The 20,448-nt window shown below is 39.5% G+C and overlaps 1 protein-coding gene across 1 annotated transcript; it reads left to right on the top strand.

The window, feature by feature from the left end:
* The first annotated feature begins 40 nt into the window (after positions 1-40).
* On the top strand, positions 41-18,601 carry casp8ap2 (caspase 8 associated protein 2). The gene is made up of 10 exons (XM_080883494.1): positions 41-349; positions 1,339-1,410; positions 5,324-5,398; positions 5,495-5,595; positions 9,800-9,874; positions 10,439-10,554; positions 10,708-13,004; positions 13,438-16,087; positions 17,130-17,229; positions 17,317-18,601. Exons 2-10 carry the CDS (start codon positions 1,377-1,379, stop codon positions 17,368-17,370), a joined length of 5,502 nt encoding a protein of 1,833 aa, XP_080739620.1. The 5' UTR covers positions 41-349; positions 1,339-1,376; the 3' UTR covers positions 17,371-18,601.
* Positions 18,602-20,448: the final 1,847 nt, after the last annotated feature.

Raw genomic sequence — 20,448 nt, 5'->3', positions numbered from 1 at the left:
CACACTGCTTCCGTTTTCTGTCCTTATGTCGCGTGGTGATGACACTACCCTGGCCTGGCTGTCCATTTTTCCGGGAGTGAAGCAACAATTTGGGCTTGAGTGGAGCGTTAATTCTGTCTTTAACGGATTTCATTTTCTTTCTGACTCGGCGGCAGGAGCATGTTAGTTGCTCGCGAAGGCAGTGAGCGACAGTGTCGCAAATCTACCTAAGTGTTGAAGAATATTTTTGCTAGCGGAGAGGAGTGCGCAGGCTGCAGTGACAGACCGCGGGAAAATGGTACTTCCTGTGCAAAGAAGTCTTGGCGCGGCTTTACAGCTGTAAACAACAGGAGGGCACAACAATACGCAAGTAAGTTAGTAAGACGACTAAATCACAGCCACGTTACTCTAATGTTCTGCAGGCTAATTTTAAGTCACTTCTTTTGCTGACCAACTTTCTTGTTTCCTCCGGGTTAGTTAAGCAGACAGTCCCGAGTCGCTTTATTTGTTTGAAGTAATGTCCAGAAATGTAAAAAACAAAATAAATAAGCAGTCCATCACTTGGCTTTAAGAGGTAAAATGTGTCGTGAAATGTCTGACAAGATAAAAACGTTGTGAAAGGAGATGTTTGTTTGCCATCCTTGTCTTTTGTGTTTGTGTTAGTTTAATTCGGGTCAAAGGTAACAAGGCTAGGAACAAAAGAGTCAAAAAGACAGTGTTATATTTATTCAACGAAATTAACTCGGGCCCACAGTTTGATCGTTTGTTTTAACCTGAAAGGTTATGAGATTATCATTCTGCTTGGCTTTGTTCTTTGGTGTCTTTGAGCAGTAGGACGGGCTCTAGCTAGCGCAACATGTTACCGCCATTAGTCCACATTTGTCCAATATATCAACCGTCTGTCAACCGACATTATCTCTGGAATTGTGTATACCATTAGGTGTATGTCACAGTCGATCTCTGGGAAAATTCAGCTGTGTATCTATTTATTTATCTGGTTGTCTATCGATCTTTAATTGGCGACTTGTTTTTTGCCCAGCACTTCACCCATTTCTGATGTGGATCTGCATATATGTTATTATTCATAAAAGTAGTTTTATAAGAAATATTTGAACAATGAAAAAGTGTTGTTAAAAATAATCATCTTACCAAAATAAACAGTATTGCTCTCCTGCAAACATTGATTGAGTAAAAGGGCCTATTACTATTATTGGACCTTTTTGCCCAAAGTAACAGTAATTTATGGAAACTTGTAGAGCAGACTTTTAAGATTTTTTTTTTTAAAGCAACTTTTGCATCAATCTTTTGTTTTGGCTTGGACAATAACAACCATCAATTTCCCTTTGGCTTTGACATCAGGTAGTCCTTAAGAAACTGCCACAGGGATCTTTGACAGGATGGAGAACGTTGACACCAGCCATGCATCTGGTCGTAAGTATACATTGCTACTTAAGAACTTGGAATTACTCATCAAAAATTGAATGAAAACGAATTCAATCCCACATTTGTAGATACTCTATTAAAATTGATTAAGACTGATTTTTGTTGGTCATTAACAGACCTTGGAAGCTGAATGTCCTATCTTCCATAACCTTAAATTATTGTTTGGGCCTCCATACACTGTCAGTGCTCGGCATTAAAAACATTAGTTGAAAGTTCAGGTTGTAAACATGCATGCTTTTAGTTATTAATTTCATGCTTTTATTCTTCTTTGGACTGGTGTTTGGTTGGCTGCAGTCAATAGACTTACATTAGTTTATGTTAGCTAACTAATACCAGACCCAATAACTCAGAAGAAAACAACACTAAGACTAAAACTCAGTTTAAGGCGGTCACTTTTGTGCTGCTTCTGGCTGCAACAGTGTGTTTATGTCAAAACAAAGGATATACTGTCATGTAGAGCTGGGCGATAGAACGATAACGATATGTATCGCGATATAACTTTTACTCGATAGAGAAATTAAGCTATCGCGATAGACCTCGCCGCTCTTGTCCTCTTAAAAAAAAAAAAAAAAAAAAAAAAAGATCAGCCAATCCAAATTAAGTAGCGCAGAGCCGAACCAATCACAGCCGCAGCGTCACGTCGCGTGACTTGTAACGTACAGCACAAGTGCCAAGCCGCACGTGTGTTTGTTTGGGAAGCAGCCAGCGGGTAATGGAGGAAATGAGTGTGCCGACTAGAAAAATCAACCGAGCGTGACCGAAGAGAAAACAGATGATGGTTCCAATGCCGGAGAGATTGTCGAACGGAAGAGCCATAGGAGTTCCGTAGTGTGAAGGTATTTCGGCTATTTCAAGTCTGACAAAAAACAGAGTAGCGTGCACTGTAAATTGTGCCGAAAGCAAGTCTGGAAATACAATAAACTGGTGCATGCGTCACACTGTGCGCCACGTTATTGTTTCGGTGAAATGAATTTCTACAATACTGTTAATTCTACTCCCTGCAGTGTTTAAATGCTTACATATACACACAGTTACTGTCCGTCCACACATACGACTCGGTTCTGCTTCTATGCCCCAGCTTTGTTTACTTTTTCCCACCAAGGCTTCTAGACTTCTGATTGGCCAATATTTCTGCACGGTTAGGAATCGAGCGCCACCTGCTGCTTTGGCATGTTCATAGCAGCGTTTTCCTTCATTTCTCCCTTTATGTGTGGACGGGATTATTTTTTAAAACGAAAACGGAAAATCTCAGTTTTCAAAAATACCCGTGTACGTGTGGACGTAGCCTCAGTCTCTGACTGGAAGCGCTAATTCGTCATTCGGCTTTTGTCAGACTAAAGTAACTGTTAAAACTGTTTGAAAAGCTAAGCTATACAACAAGGAGAGATTGAGAATTTCCTTTTAGTTCTCAGTTTATTTGATATTGACAAAAGTTAGTCAGTTTTGTCTGTTCTTCTGTAACACAAACTAAGATTTATTTTTAGAATTAATATTTTGTTTCTAAGTGGAATTGACAATTTAGTCTGTTTCGTTTGTTCTATTTTGAAACCTAAACGCTTTAGCGGCTGCCTTTTGTGTAGTTTGCAATATTTGCCTTTATTTATCTGAAAAAGTCTCATGTTCCTTAAGTACATCTACCCTGTTGAACTTATTATGGGAAATAAATATTTAAATAAAAACAAGCTGCTGATTATTTCACATTTTACTTGTGAGCAACGGCACATTTAAATCTTACAAATATAGTTATTTGGCTTATATCGTGATAGATATCGTTATCGCCTGAAATGAAAAAAAACATATCGTGATATGAAAAAATCTCATATCGCCCAGCTCTACTGTCATGTTTCACTGTCTATCTCTTAAGCATTCAGTGGTTATTTGTTGTTGTTTTTTTAGCTGCTCTGAAACGGGAAAATCCACCTGTTAGCTGTAATTTTAGGGTTTGTTAAGCACTTTATACATGAGGAGCTATGTGGAGGAGAGCCTACTTGAGTCACCAGACCAACAAGGAGTGTGACATGTCAGTTTTTTTCTCAAAAGGTTGGCTGTAAAGAGCCACCCAACCATGTGAGTCTATTGACCACAACCAACCAACCCGGTGATGTCAAATTCTGTACTGGCACAAGCTGGCGCTAAACATCTTCTAAAAACGTAGAACTCTTAGCACTTATTTCTTAAATCCAGCTTCACAGACAGAGCTACATCTATGCCAGTTTTTAAGAGGAGGTCTCCGTGATGTAAATTAGCCTTTATACATGAAGTGTTTCATGTTCACTTTAATATGACTTCCATTGCATGCTTGCAATACTGCAGCTTGCCTTTTAAGTGGAAGCACCAAATGTGACAACAATACTCAGACTTTAGAGTGTTTCAAAGTTTGTGGAAGTCTTAAATGGACAAGCGTCATCATTACTTGCCAGACTGCTACAATTTTACATACCAGCCAGTCACACAAAAACCAGATGCTCTTGGTGGTTTTAAAATGTAAAGTAAAACAAAATGATTATTTGAGTTAAGTTCTTGTACTTCATTTGTCTCATTAGTTGGACACGTAATTCTACTACTTTCTCACGGCTCTTAATCTGTTTCAGTTTGAAAGTTTATAATTTGAATAAAACCAGTCTGCTTATTATCCACTGTTTTATTTATGTATGTACTAGGGCTGGGTATCGTCACTGATTTCTAGAATCGATTCAATTCCGATTCACAAGGTCCCGAATCGATTCGATCCACGATTCGATTTAAATCGAATCAAATCGAATTAAAGCTGGGAAATTTTGACAGTCAGAAATATTATAATTCAGATCAGTACATTTACATATTTTTGTATCAATAAAAAGGAAGCTGACACATGCAAGACTTTATCACAGGTGTAAGCGTCACAGCAGATGCCTTTGTGTCAAAGTAGCTGAAGATAAAACACAGAAAAACATGAAGGTGATTTTCCTGGCCTGGGATTTATAAAAATATTCTGCAGTACATCAAAAACGAAAGAAAACCATTAATCAGCATATGAACATTACCTCTGAAGTTACAGCGGTTTTATTAGAGACACGGTTAAGCGTTTTTGCATTTTGAATAATTTTAAAAAGTTTAAATTTGTTCAGTATTGAACAGCAGAAATGAGGTTTTCTTTTCGGAAGAATGTAAAAGGGAAAAAAACAGCGGCCGACAGCCTGTAAACAACAGTAGACTTGTGCGTAACAAGCAAGCGAATAATGAAGAAAGGGAAACTGTTCTTGAAGTACAGAGAGAGAGAGAGAGAGAGAGAGCTGTGCATCGCGGTGGAAGCAAAACAGTAAAAGTCAGAGTGAATTCATGACGATTTTATGTGAAGCGTTTGGATCTTCTTTTGCTGCTGGTTCGGTCAATATTGTTTGGAGAGAGATAAAACTAACAGCTTTAGAATCGGCGCATAAAGGGCGTGAACACAAAGCGCAGACCGCCGACACATCAGAATCAGCGAGCTGTCGGCTTTCAGCCCTGACTGTGAGAAAGGCGACATCTAACTGATTCTGATCCGCGGGTCGCGCTGTGTGTTTAAGTCTATGTGCAGAATCCGTGTACCTGCTCTCATTTACTGTCTTAACTGTTTGGTGGTTCTTGAAATTTTGTGAGATGTCACCAGAGATTCTGGCATTTTGGGCAAAATAAATTTATATTAAAAAATCGATTCAGGATTTTAATGAATCGATTTTACGTTATCCAAGCCAGAATCGATTTTAATCGATGAATCGATTATAAAAACCCACCCCTAGTATGTACATAAAAACATTCCTTAGAAAACATAATTTACATGAATGTAAGATTTTCGGACGCTACCATAATCATGACTTAAGACTTATGTGTAGAAGCTCTCTAACTACTGATGTATACTGATATATATGTATAATATCTACAGTCTTGGTATCTGAAGTAAGCGAGGAGTCTGTGGATATATACGATGGTCTGGACATCGGTTTTAACAGAAGTGCAGGTAAAAGCCCTTTCTGAAATGGTTTCACTTTGATCGGATGCATATTACCACTACTCTTGCTGTCGTAGTCTGAGCACTTTTTTTCTTTTTTTACAGAGGAGCCACCTTTTGTTGGTTCTCAGTTGAAAGAGTCAATGGATTTGTATGAAGAAATTGTGACAGAGGAACAGCAGAACAGAGAGTCATCATACGCTGAGGTAAGCAATTGCTCATTTGGGAATTACCGTATTTCCCGGACTACAAAGCGCACCTGAATATTAGCTGCACAAGCTAAAATCAGGGGAAAATCCTGTTTTGTACATACATTAGCCGCACCTGACCAAAAGCCGCAGGTGTTTCAATGTTGACTTATCATATGTAAGAGAATATGCACAAAGGGAATTGTCAGGAAAGAGATGGCTGTTTGGAGACATCACTTTTATTAATATTTTTAAAAACAAGTTATGGGTACATATTTGCATAACTTTTTAGGTATATGTACAAGTAGCGGTAATTACAAGTACGAAACATGTACTGTGCTTCATAAATGAGTAACAAATGTAGTACATAACAATAACCTACAGCACACCAGAAAAATAGATTCAGACTACCTTTTAGGCTCAGGTGCAGTGACACGGCTTTAACAAGAAGAAAAGTCAGTCATTCACCACCATCTTTCTCTTCTTCCTGCGCACTAAAACCACCAAAGTCCTCTCCTCCAGTGTCGGATACAAACAGGCTCAGGGTGGCTTCGTCATCCACTCTCAGCTTCTTTCATTCGTTGTCACTTTCAAAACCAAAGAAATCGAACACCCTCTGAAGGGCCGTGGCGGTGTCCTCCTCTCCATCATGCAGCAGTCCAGCCCTTCGAAATCCGTTGGTGAGCGTGGATGTTTTCACACTTTTCCACGCTGTCAGATTCCACCGGTGGAGTTGAGCATAACTTGCTTTTCGCAAGTTTATCGCCGCTCGTCATCCACGCCTCCCGCTGAACGCGTAGCGCTACTTTGAAGTTTGTTTTTCGCGCTACTTGTACAGCACTATGTTGCCTGGCGGATGGACACGTGACCAACATACCACTCTTGAACCCCAAAACTGGTGTCTGATCACATGCCCTGCCGCCAGGCAACGTAGTGCCGTACAACAGCGGAACAAACAAAACAAATAGCCTTACGATATGACAAAAATCATGGACAATCCATAGAAAAGCCGCACCTGACTAAAAGCCGCAGGGTTCAAAGCTTGTGCAAAAAGTAGCGGCTTATAGCCCGACAATTACGGTATTTATTTTTTAACATGGGAATTTTTTGTACTGATAATTAGCTGTGAGGCACTGATAAGCTGTTTTTGTTTTTTTTGGGGAGTGAGCTTGACTGCTGCTGTGTAGAGCAGGGCGATATGGCCAAAAATATTTATCACGATATATATTTGAAAATTTGCGATAACGATATAACTGACGATATAATTGATGCGAGACAAAATACAACTCCACAATATTACTAGCGCAAAAAGACAACCTTCCATTTATTTTCACTTAAACAAGAAGCTGGTTTTTATGTACATTAAAGCTTTATAAAAATTTAACAGTGCAAATGCAAATTCCTTGCTGAGAGTTTAACCAAAAGGCATTTCCAGTAGAAATGGGCTGACATATCCTGAGCATAACCATGTATAATATCCACTGAAGTTAAAAAGAGGTGCTTTGCAACATTAAACTGCAGTGTGCAGTACGTATTTTTCGGACCATAAGGTGCACAGGATTATAAGGCACATTAAGCGAAACAAAGCAGTCAGATAAATCAAACTTTATTAAACTCATTCTTCTTGTTTCCTCCACTCCTGTACCATTGATTCATTAACGTTGAATTCTCTGGCAGCTGCTCTATTCCCATGTTGTTGCAGTATATTAATGACTAACCTCGTATTGTGGATGGATTATCTCAGTTGTTCTCCTGACTGAAGTTTGGTCCGTTTACAGCATCCTGCCATGCGATTGCATTTGTCTCTAACCATGAGGAACCTTCACGTTAACTTTTATAAGTGGAAAAGTGTTAGTGTTCGTCCTCCAGCTTCACTGTTTATGTTATGCTAACATAGCTGTGTCGCTAGCGATCACGTAGCACATCATTATATACCACCTAGCCCAACTTCAGTAACCCTACAAACGTCACTGCTGTTTAGTTTCCTGTCTTCATTTATGTTGGAAGTGATAGCAGGAAGTGATTTTTTTTTTTTTTTCCAGAAATCTCTCAGTCAGAACATGCTATATCATGCTTAGGTAACTAGCGAAACTAGCGAGCTAACTTCCGCTAGCTCCCTGCTAACTTCTAACTCCGTTAAATGTAATACATTTTGTTTTCATGGATGCCTGGAAGTTAAACTTCATAGTTACACCTGGTAAAGCAGCAATGCTGATCGTTTTATTAAAGATGAAAGAATTTAGACAGTTTTTAACTCTCAGTGATGCTGCAGTGTTCGTTTGACCTGAAGAGGGGGGTTTAGGACCCAGATTACTCCCAGATTTAAGAGCATCTTAGTCCGACAAATACGACAATAACGACGGCCGCTTGCATGTTCTGCAAAAAAATATGCTTTGTCGTGTATTTGACGGACAAACACCAAACCAGTTCCACATCACTGAAGTTGCACTATTTTTACAAACCAATTCTGGTTCATCTGTTTCACTCAACAATCGGCCATGTGCGTATGAAAACAAAGGCACTGCGCATGCGCGTTTTACTCATATTCTATCGCGATATTTCATTTTCCTATCGTTGCCTAACATTATACCGGTATTACCGTGAGCGGTATAATATGGCCCAGCCCTACTGCTGTGTTTCAGTCTTTATTAGAGATGGCACAATACCACCTTTTAATGTCCAATACGGATATAAATTTGGATATTTGCCAATACCGATATGAATCTGATACAGTTTTTTTATAATCAATAAAACTGTTTTTTAAATGTCTTGCCACATTTTGTATAAGTTTATGCTCAAGTTTAAAAAAACAAAACAAAACACTAAAGCTATTCTATTATACTTGTATGCAAAAAATACACTTCACCCAAAATATTTTGCAGTTCAGCAATACTGATCTTTTTATTTAAACTTTTAGCCAAATTTTAAATCTAAATATTTAAGTAATATTCAAAAAGTATTTTAAAATGCAGGTTCATGCAGAAAAGAAGTGCAATATCAGCACAAAATAATGTTTATATTCAACAACTTAAAAGAAAACCCTCCAAGTTGTATAATGGACAATTTTATACTTAAAGCTTAACTTAAATGGACATCCAGAGTGGAAAGCAGTGCAAATAAATGCAAACACGGTTTCATGATACTCATCTTTTATCAAGATCAGGGCTGGACTGGGACTAGAGACCGGCCCACCAGGTATTCTAGAAAAAGCCATAAAGCCTTTGAATGAAAACAAACGCTGTTGTGAGAGTGATGTACACTGTCTTGTTGGTATATATGTATTATTTCTATACATTGCACATAAGATAACCACTTTGGTTGTAAGATTCAGATAATTATTTATTGAAAGCTAGACATTTTAAACGAGAATAAGAAAGAAAAGTATTACTTTGTGTCCCCCTTTCCCTGTTAATGCCCTACCTGGCCCCCTGGCAAAACTTTGCTAGACCCGCCCCTTCACAGTTACCAGCTGTTAGCTCAATAGAAAAGGATCCTGGTGTTATTTGTCTCTCAGAAACAGTTCATAACTTCCCTTCAACTCATTCATGTCACCTAAAAGGTAAATCTGTTTCTCCATCACCTGTTCAGCTCAGATGATTCAGTAATGACATCTCCTGGTTTCATCTTCGTGTTTCCCTCTCATGCTAAGGTCATGAGCTGGATTATGCCATGTCGCAAGTTTTTTGAGGTGCTTTTGTGATATTTAATAGATCGAATTACATTTTTTTTTATTTCTCCCCGATATCTGAACCAGTAATTTAGGTCAGGATCGGACCAATACTGGTACTGTATATCGGATCGGTCCATCTCTAGTCTTTATATTATCATGATGTTCTACAAAGTGTAGAAACCTTGTTATTGGTAGGTGAATATGGGTTAGTCTATGAAATTAGAACCACACTGCTAAAAATAAGTCCTTTGTCAGTTACAATAAATATTAAATTAGTACTCTAGATCTGATTATTTCTGTATAAATCAAGCAAATTCCAAAAAGAATCAATGAAGTGAACTGATGGACTGCTTAATGATTGAGTCGATTACAAGCAGATAAGCTGAGACGCTTCATATTTCAGCAAAGGTGACCCTTGCTCAATATTTGGGATCATGATTGCCATTTTTGTGTAAGCAGAGAATAGCACTTGGATATCACAGGACGTTGAACGTTTGCCAGAAGTCATCATGCCAGCTGTTTCATAGGCCTTTTGTTTTTGTGTCTCTGCAGCTGAAGTCTGGGTTCAGGACAGCCCAAAACCATATTAAAGAGTTGCGCAGGAGACTGGAGCAGTTGGAATTACAGGTGTGGGTTTTTATTTTTGTTTTTATTTTTTTAGGGGGGGGGTTTAAATAGAGAGTAGGTTGTTTCATGAGAATATATTTTACTCGGCCAGCTTTCATTTATCGTTTTGGAAAAAATCTTCTGAAGAATCGGATTAGCCTCAATCACCTTTGTAGAAAACAAAGCAAATGTGTGTGTTGTATGTATGTTTTCACCCAAACCAAAAAAAACATCTGTTCCATGATTTTTTTTTTTTTTTTTATTGGAGGAGCCAGTAGGGTCTGTGTAGGTTCTCAGTCCTACAGGTCCTCCAGGTCATGGTAATCTAAGGAGCTTGGAAAGAAAGGGACTGAATTTCTTTACCTTTCATCTGAGAACTTTCTGCAGATGAGAGATGAAATGTCTGTCTTCAAGAAACTTAGAACAAAGTTACCATAAACACTACTATCTTTACTAAGACAGTTTTGTTTTAAGAAAGACTGTGTTTTCTGTAGGTGGAATGGGTCTACATTATTGAACTGCATGGTTTGGTTATACGAATTCATTTTACCACTAACATTTTGTGTGCCTTCTGTTTGAATATAGAATACAGGTTTGAGAAAGGAGAACTACTCTCTCAAAAAAAACATCTCTACACTTTTACAAACGGCTAGAAAGGAGGTGATACGAAAAGACGCAGAGATTCAGAGGCTGAGTCAGAGGTACGTTGGTTCTTTTTCGTCCTTCTCCGTTAGGTTACACTGAATACTGGTTAACGTTATGCATAAGGGCAATATCATAAGACACGTAGCAAGGTGTGACATCAATTATTGGCTATACTGAAACAGCAATGTTTTAATTGTTGGGTTTTGCAGGTCTGAGAGAGGGCAGTATCATCATTATCCATCTTCCATACAAAATGTGCGGGATCCAAATCTCTCCAGTCACAGCTCCACCAGTAGGCTGGTTTCTCCACCATCCCGTCCGCCTCCTTCTCCACCACTACCGCCATCCAGTAATTTTCCACCTCCCAGCGTAGACCAGCCTCCAAGAGATGCACGTCAGTCCATGAGGAAAGAAAGTCATAGTTTGCCCAGAGCATCAAAAGCATCTTGTCATAGCCATTCAAAACGAGACGGTGAAATAACTGACAAACAGACGGAGTCAGATAAACACAAATCCAGTCACAGAGAGCACAGCCATCCCAGTCAACATTCTGAATCAATACATAGGAGACATAGAAGTGTTTCAGATGCTAACAATGACAGATTTCACAGAGCAGACAAAGACTTGGTACAAAGGTGTGATTCAAAGTCATGTCAAAGAAAAAGCTACTCGCACGATGGGCACCGCAGATCAGATGAGGTTAAATCCTCACCCACGATTTTGCAAACTACAGCTTCGGATGACAAAAAAGATGGCAGGAGACACGATAAAGCTAAAACGGCTGCATCGGACCCTAAACACAGTGCATCTCACAGCTCAAAAGAGAGCTACAGCCGAGAGCTTGAAAAAATCAAGACTACTTGCAGCTCTTCCAGAAGTTACAACTCAAAGGACTGGAAAAAGTCTTCTGTAGATCAACATGTTATACGATACAGAGATTCCTCCAAAGAGAGGGAAGGGGCTAGACAGAGAGATCATCAATGGAAAGGGGAAAAGCAATATAAAGATGAAGTAAGAAAAAATCATATCAATGACAGTCAGTCCCACACAAGCAGAAAATGTGAGAAGCTGAGAACCAAAGAATCAAGTAAAAGTGACAAGGACAGATGCGCAAAGACTAACACGGTCTTTAAAACATCACCTGAAGAAACCAATATAAGCAAGAAAAACTCTGAGGAAACTAGTCCAAACAGGAAACTGTGCTTTATGGAAACATTGAATTTAACCCTTTCACCAATTAAGAAGCCAGTATTACCTTTTGGTGGGAGCCTGAAAGATCCTGTACCAGTGGGAAAGGATGTTGAAAAGGGCTCAAAGGAAGATAATTTGCAGCCTAACATGGAAGACATGTGTGTCATTGATGACATAGAAAACATTGAATTAGAAGGAGAGTTGAGAGATATTACAGAGCAGTCTCTGAAGAACCACAAAGTTTTGAGTTGTGAGAGGACACTTGAGGCATCAGATGTGGAAGGTATTCAGGAAAAAGACACAGTCTGTAATAAAACTGCCGTAGCTGACAATTCAGTCCAAACTACCTCAACTAACAGCCAACCCTTGGATATTACAGCAAAGCAAGTGAGTGCACACCTTGCAGCAAAATCACCAGGGAATAGTTATGCAAAAACACCAGACGTGTCAAAAAATAATGAAGAAAATATGAAGCTAGTCTCAGACAGTAAGGCAGCTGAATGTAGAATGGCGGAGGCCAGAGACCCCATAAATCCAGTTGACAAGCCAGGAAGGATTTCTAAACAAATTCCAAGCTATGACCTACAAAAAGCTTACTGCGAAAATACTGCCGATTCATGTGCTGAGATTACTGTGGAGTCCACTGTGGAGCATCTTGAAGCTGCAGTACAGCAGAATGCCTCTTTGGAATCACGTGCAGAAGATGCCGATTCATCACAGCCAAAGAAAACAGATATGACTGACGAAACTAATCCTGTGTGTCAGACTTCCCCGGCTATCAAGTCTCAGGTCTGTCAGCAAGGTTCTCCTGCTTCTTCTACTCCAATTCATCTGAAAGGGAATTGTGAAAAGCAAGACTGTCGTAAAGATGCAGATACAGTGTCCAGCACAATCAGCCTGGAGTCCCTTCCACAAGAAGGATTGAGTTTGAAAGAGGCTATTTACGTTTTAACACAGACAAATGAAGACACTGGAGACAGTAGCGCTAGCGCAATTGAGCCGAGCTCTTCAACTAACTGTATCGGAGTGTCCAAAGTTAGCAGCACAACAGAGGAGAAGACCCTACTAAAAATTTACAGTGACATGACCACCACACCCAGCAAGAGCTGCAGCCCTAGAAATGGACAGGAAAACCATTTGAAGCCTTCAAGCTCTGTGCTATTACTACATGATGAGGACTCTATGATGCGCACACTGAATAATCTGAAGAGAATCCCAGATGCCATCAGTCCTTTGAGGAGTCCAGTACGGGTAATCAAGAGATGTCTTCTCCATGTGCATAGCAAGCCTGGTCATGTAAAGAGCCTTCAAAAAGGTAGTTATCCTCCTTTCAAGTCTAGTAATCTATATTTCAAAACTGGCAAGTTTTCCATTGAATGCTTTCCATCTTGCCAAGGATACTGCTTACAAGCTTTACTATAAGCCTTCTCTTTACTAACTGCTAATTTCATCTCATTTCTCATCTCACTGTGTCTTTTATGTGCCTGTCCTCTGTCACAGCTGCATCAGCACAATGTATTTTAAGAAATTGAACACCTCATTTCTCCTTTATAAAATACATGTTTGGACTTTACCTTAATTAGCATTACCTGTTACGTTACAGTAGTGCTTTTGACATCCCCAGTGGATCTTTGTTACTGTTCTGAGTTGGGTTTAAAATTAGCTCTGGCAAAAAATACAAAAATGTACCATCTTATACATTTGTTTGACTCTTCTATCTGACTGTTATCTATTTCTTTCCTGTGCAGATTTTTCCAGTACAGCTGTTGATGCCAACTCGGAGAAGTTGGATGTAAATAAGGAGAACAAATATCCAGGTTCTCCTGCAAAGCGAGACGTGGTAAATTCGGTGGATAAAGTGTCTGACTTGAATTCAAGTCGTTCAGACACAGATCTGGAGGAAGGAGAAATTTTAAGTGAAAGTGATGAGACGGCGGCAAGTTCACCCACTACTACAACAAAGAGGGCAAAACTAGCACAGCCAGTCAGAAATAAGTCAAGTCCTAACTCTGTTTTAAAGAAGAAGCTTGCAGAGAGACGGGCTGCTTCTGAAGAAAGTCGTGAAATTTCAGGCGTAACGACACAAAGTCCAAAAAGTCGTTTTAAAACAGTTTGTCCCGCAGCAAGTAAAGCTTCTTTTTGTACCATCGAAGAAATAATGGAGACGTTTAAGTTAGTCCGTGCCGAGATCCGGAAAAAGTACATGAAGCTTCATAAAACTTTTCCCAGGAAGAGTTTCTATGGAATGATGGATAATTTCCAAAGGTCCTTTTTAGAGTTTGTGGATGGTGCTCATTTTGGTAAGATATGTGATCAACCAGGGGAGCTCAAGTCCAGACTGAAGAAACTCATTGAATCTGTGTTTGGCAAAGTGTCAAATAATGGCATTGTGAAACGAATATTTGAACAACAAGCAGTGGATTTGAAGCAAAAGCTGTGGGACTTTGTAAATGTCCAAGTTGACTACTTGTTTGTGGATATTCACACAACATTGAAGAGCTTTTGCAAAGCCTCAAGACCTCTGCCAGAGGACAGTGACGGTGAAAATGTATCTCAACAGCCTCCCATGAGAAAGGCATCATATGAGTCGAACCAAGCACAGCCGGCTTCCACCAGCCTGAATCAGGCCAAATCCTGTGCTGTGGTGTCTTACAAAAAGGGCCTTGGAAGCAGAGGCAAGGACATCAGAATCACACACGGGTCTGAGTCGCATCCACTGAACTCCCCAAATACACAAGCAGAGTTCCTTCTTCCTAAAAATCCACCTGCAACTCCTGAAAAAAATAATATACCTTCTTTGGTGGTCACTCAGAATGGCTCTTTGCTTGACAGAACTGACTTTGAGCTACTCACTGAGCAACAAGCTTCCAGTTTAACATTCAATCTGGTCAGAGACTCTCAAATGGGTGAAATTTTCAAGTGTCTTCTGCAAGGTTCTGACTTGTTAGAAAGCAGTGGTATCGCTGGAGAAAACACTGCCTGGTCCCTCAGTACTCCAAGGAAAGATGGAGAAAGAAACATAAGCATCATCACACCATCAAAATTTGAGTATCGATCTAAGCTGCTTTCCCCAGCTAAATTTGATACCCCTTCTAAACTTTTTGCCACCTGGTCTAGTATTTCACCTCGCAAAATATCCTCCTCTTGCTCAAAAGATCAGACCACACTGAACCCGGCTTTACTTGATGAAAATTGTCTGTTAGAAGTTCCATCGCAAAATCGAGCACTGTTGCAGGCCAACTTGGCCTCACAGAAGTCATATTCACTTCTAGCTGAAGATTTGGCCGTGTCTCTCACCATTCCATCACCTCTGAAATCTGACAGTCACCTCAGCTTCCTACAGCCATCCGCCTCAAGTATGTATGTCACATCCACGCCAGAGAACGTCATCAGCGCCCACATATGCGAGGATGCTCTGCTGGACGGGGAGGATGCCACAGAGCATGACATACACCTGGCTCTTGACACTGATAATTCCAGCTGTGGCTCTGGCAGCAGTTTGGCCTCAGAAACACCTGCCACGTCTTTTGTGTTTAAGCCCGACATGGCGATGCAGGCGCTAGTGATGGAAAAGTCCAACGATCATTTCATTGTGAAGATTCGGCAGGCGAATCCAGAAGCAGATAGAACTCTAACTGCTAATGAGAGCTTACGTGAAACACTAACAGAGGAGCAGCACATAGAAGATAACACTGCAGCTCAGGATAGTGAAGCTGGTGTTGCAGAAAAGTTTGAGAAAGCTGTCTCTTTGGCGGGCAGTTTCTCTAACGTTGCTGAAAGCTCTGTTTTGTGTCCAGCTGGTACTGAATCCAGTGTCTGTCTCACTGAAGGTAAAGACTTAACACTATTAAACAATCAGCCAGATGACATGCTAACTCGACACACTTTTTCCAAAGAGACCCTGAAAAATCGGTCTGACGGTTCTCCTTCAGATAAGTGTTTGAACAATGTTTCTGAAAACACAGTTGTTAATGTTAACATAAGCCCTTCAAAAACTGTCTCAAACAAGTCTCAGAATAAACTCATTCCCTCTAAATGTGCTGTGTCAAATAACTGTCAAACTACTGAAAGCTCTTATACAAATCAGAGGAGCCGAAAATTGTCTTCACACGTGTCAGACTCGAAGAACAATGATGTGGACATATCTGAGTCAGAGAGAAGCCTCGTGATAGCAGAGGACACGAGCAGTTCACCCGACAAAGGCAGAAAACGAAAGAAGCACCAGGACAAATCAAAAGCGAAGAGGTTGAGGAAGGAAAAAAAGAGTCCAGAAGTCGTGCTTCCTTCCAAGGAAGCAGATGAAGATTCCAAATCATCTATGGGCTGTCTGTCTCCCAGCAGTCTGTCTGCCAAGAATGTCATCAGGAAGAAAGGCGAGGTGGTGATGGCCTGGACTAGGTCAGTAGTAAAGTGCATCGTGTTCTCTCTTTCCAAGGAGTGTCTGAATAGAAGAATGAATACTAGTTGCATATAGTCAGTATTGGTTTCACAATATTTCAGCAGAAAATGTCAAATAGAAGTTGACCTGTGATGGACCTGTTGGCCTCCTCGCAGACTCAACATTGCAACTTATAGACACTGCATATCTGTAATCCCTGGCCATACTGGTCTAACGTCATCTTTCTAACAAAGCTGATATAGATTAATATGGCTTGCTGGTTGTTAAGCTGTGGAAATGTTAGACAAAATAAAGCCACACTGAAATGGTGTCAGCTGGTTTGAAGTCAACTCCGTCTAAACATTAAATAAGTTAGCTCTGACACTTGCAGCCTATTGATGAAACATTTTCTCTCTCCTTGAATGAGCACGTCAACGAACCAGCTGAGGTTACAGCTCTAGTACATGTGCTGTTCAAGTGGCTGTCAGTTTGGCTTTTACTGCTGTACACTGTATAAACATAGGAAGTCCTTTGAGTGCTAAGATTCAAAGGGCTCTGTATGAGTGCTGGTCCATTCACTACAAGAGCTTTGTTAAATATGTCTGTATTTTGGGGGGAGTTGAAACTAGTTTTGCACACTGTCCCCCATGTTTAGAAGTTAAAAATTAATTGATGAAACTAACAATATAATAATCAAAGTAATTTTAATACACAGATAAGGCTCCTTGGGATCAATAACTATCTGAGGGCTAGAACCTGTGGACATTAATAAATATTACATTTTTGGGTTGTTTAACTCATTGTGGTGGCAAATTTGCAGTTATCTGAAAATATTGTGTCTGTGTACCTTGTATAAGTGTTGCCAAAATTCAGCCTTGTTATCAAAGAAGAGATTTTGATCTGGTGGTTTATGCTCATCTAATCAGAATAGTCTCACTGAATGTATTTTTAATGTTTCATTCTACATTATAGGGCTGCCACTAATGATTATTTGTATTGTTACTGTGTAAGAAGTTTAGCTAATTAAATAGACTACTCAGTATCTTTCATCTCCTTCATCAGAGATGAAGATCGAGCTATTCTCATGGACATGAAGACAAAAGGCGCTTCACGCGAGACTTTCTCTGCTTTGTCAGAGAAACTTAACAAGCCTTCAGGCCAGGTAGATAAATCTTGTTTCTTTCTTTCTTTTTCTTTACTTTTGTTTAGTGTAAGCATCCAGTAACTGTTAACTGTTTGTTTTCCCCAGATTGCTCACAGATTTTATCAGCTCATGAAGCTTTTTAAGAAGATGGACACCTGATGCCTCTGAATATTTGTGTATATGGTTCTTATTTTGGAGCATATTCATACATGTGCCAATAATTAAGGTGATATGATGACTTGATCACCACACAGAGTGCTGTATCTGTCAAAATCTGGAGCTTGGTTTGAGTCAAAGGCTGGGAATTCATAACTGTCTCTAAGGATATTGTGTTACAGATGCAGAACTGTACCTGCTCATGCTGTTGAGAAAGGAATTCAAAACGTTTGAGATTTTTAGCAAGCCACACAGGATCATCACAGAAGGACGTGATGTGGGCCACAGGATTCCACCTTTTTTACCTTCCTATCTCGACTTTTGCAGACATTGCAGATCTCAAAACAGTTAATGAGTCATAATATCAGTTCCCACGTCCGTAAATTAGTTTTTCTCCAAGCATTTGGGGGAAACTACCCTCATAATGAGAAGATTTCAGGTTCCAAAACAAGTATGCTCACTATATTTTACATATTGAGTCAGATTCTTAGTTTAGAGGTTAACACATGACCTGCCATTAAACCTTGATCTACAGGGCTCATAGTTTTAGTCTTTTGACTTGGAGTCAGTGTTAAATTTTGTGTTAAATGTTGGATCTTGTTTTAATAGATGTGTTTGTGTGTGGGAAGGGAGTGCTTCATACATTTGTTTACATGCTCACTCCAAGTAAAAGACATTACATCATTACATTCATTTCTTAATTTGTGAGTGCGTGTGTGTGAGAGAATGACTGAATGAACCCTCGTATCTGTGAGCTGCAGTGACAAGTTTGCTTGTTACTAATGAGAACTATGTAATGACATATTGTAAAAAATTCTTTACTGAAAATAAAAGTTTTATTTATTTAATGGACTGGTGCCACACTTTTCTACATACAAGCTGGATTCATCAAATACAGTCGTTCAAGTGTTTGTTTGTTTTTTCCAATTACTATGTGCTTTTTAAATCTGATGGGTGCAATGATCCAACTGTGGGTTCAGCATCTTCAGTTACAGACTGAAAATGAAGGAGGGTTCATTCCTCATTTCATTAAAACTCCTGAACCACAACAAGCCACATTAAACTTGCTAATTTTTGAAGGCATATAAAATCAACAATATGGATTTTGTCATTACGTGCAGGGGTTACGATGGGTCAAAGCTATGCAGTAATCATCTCATTTGTTTTCTTGAATGATTAATATGTTTTGCAGTGATGTCTCCAAAGGTTTATCCAAATGATCCTCTGTTCTGCTTCCAGGTGATACTGCAGAGAAAACAATGTCACCCCATGTTTTGCCATTTTGCACATTTTCAATTGTTTTATAAAAGAGAAAATGGTGATACATGTATTTCAAAACATCATGTGTGGACAAACCATAAAGAACTAGCTGGATATTTTGTGTAGAAATCACAGTACAGCATCTTTCTTATTGAGTCATTTACTTTGCTTCTCTGCTACACCAGCATTTATTGTTCACCAACCTGCCAAATCTCACTTTAAGCCCTGGTTCTCTTTCAGACCTCACTATGGGGGTGCCTTCTGGTGCACTCAATCATTGAAGCTCCACTTCCACCACATTGGTCTAAGACCGATCAATCATTTCAAGGGCACAGGGTCCCCTGACCCCCTTTATAATAGAGTGTTCACATGTTCAGCTGATTTGATTGCATGTGCTTCTAGCAGAAAGAAAGTGGAGAAAAATATCCATGTTCTGATATGCAGCCTATTTAGTTTAGATTTCATCATCAACTGTAACAAGAGTGCGCTGTCTCTCACTCACGGAATAGAATATTTGGGTTATAATAAACTTTTGGTTTTTCTGTCACAAAATTGGAAAAATTTCACTAGTACTAGCTCTGTTCCCCAAGGTAAACAGTCACATTTAGAGCTTGTTTGCACTTGAGTGGGCTGTTGGCCTCAGTAATCACTATCATCCTAGAGACTGTTGAGGATGCTGCATTTTGAGCACTGGGTGTCCTCTCTGCTTTTGGACGTTGGATACCCCGTTTGGTGAGAAATGTGTGTTTTTCCCCAAATGTGTGATGGCTCTCCATCGGTGCAGACAAACAAATGTTCATCACCATTGTACCCTTGTGTTAGGTGACTTTGGGGAAAACTGAATGCAGATGTCATGGTGCATGCTTAATCAACCAGGTTGATTCTGTTCATCTGGGGGTAGCGTTTTCAGTGGAAGAAACGTTTCAGTCATGAGAGTAACCTGTAATAGCTAACTGATCCTGAGACTGTCTCATCTGTTAGCAGCTGGTTCATTTGTGCTGCCAGACAAACTTTTTTTGCATTTCCCCAGTAAAATATGATGTTTCTAAAGGAATTTGACCAGCTCAACTCAAGACATCAGTTTTGTTCTATTGGGGAGAATTTATGAGAAAAACAGAAAGCAAAGTTTAAAATGTAATCATAAAATATTTAATAATTCATTGATTTTGACACGCTGAACTCCAAAATATTTAATTACCATTTCTGTATCAGGTAAGACTCATTTACACATTCAACGTTTTCATGTCACTGGTTGCACAGGCCTATGGAATAATATGAACTCTCAACAACAGCAACCTCTCAGTATTGACGAGCTCCACTTCAGTAAAGTAATGCAATATATTACTTAAATTACTCGCAAGAGAAAGTAATTTGTGTTACTGCTACTTACTTTCTCGTTACTCCTAAAATGGCGCACTCTCCCATAATTACCAGTTAACAATATAAACGTTGGGCACATACCAACACAAATCCCTATCCTTCTGAATACAAACAAAGACTCTTCTGGATTGTAGTCTAGGTTTGCGTTAACATGTTATCTATGCAGATGATAGTTCTGTTAGCACTATGTTATTTCTGTTCTGTCCACTTTACCACTGCAATCTTGTCCTTTTAAGTAATAATAAAATTCCACATCGCGTTACAGTGGTGTGAAAAAGTGTTTTCGCCTTTCCTCATTTCCTATTTTTTTGTATGTTTGTCACGCGGAAATGTTTCAGATCATCAAACAAATCTAAATGTTAGAGAAAGATAATACAACACAAAAAATGCAGCTTCTAAATGAGAGTGTTTATTATGGAACCCGCAGAGCCCTGTGTGAAA

The sequence above is a fragment of the Rhamphochromis sp. 'chilingali' genome, assembly GCF_963969265.1.
Source record: "Rhamphochromis sp. 'chilingali' genome assembly, chromosome: 5".
In the NCBI taxonomy this organism is placed as follows: Eukaryota; Metazoa; Chordata; class Actinopteri; order Cichliformes; family Cichlidae; genus Rhamphochromis; species Rhamphochromis sp. 'chilingali'.
The sequence above is the reverse complement of the archived record's forward strand: the minus strand, read 5'-3'. Positions and strand labels throughout refer to the sequence as shown.

What these genes read in the sequence shown, in the direction of transcription:
- casp8ap2 (XM_080883494.1), top strand. Translation starts at nt 1,377, where the DNA reads ATGGAGAACGTTGACACCAGCCATGCATCTGGTC. An exon ending in TGGAGCAGTTGGAATTACAG is followed by an intron (nt 9,875 to 10,438) that starts GTGTGGGTTTTT and finishes GTTTGAATATAG; the next exon opens with AATACAGGTTTGAGAAAGGA. An exon ending in ATTCAGAGGCTGAGTCAGAG is followed by an intron (nt 10,555 to 10,707) that starts GTACGTTGGTTC and finishes TGGGTTTTGCAG; the next exon opens with GTCTGAGAGAGGGCAGTATC.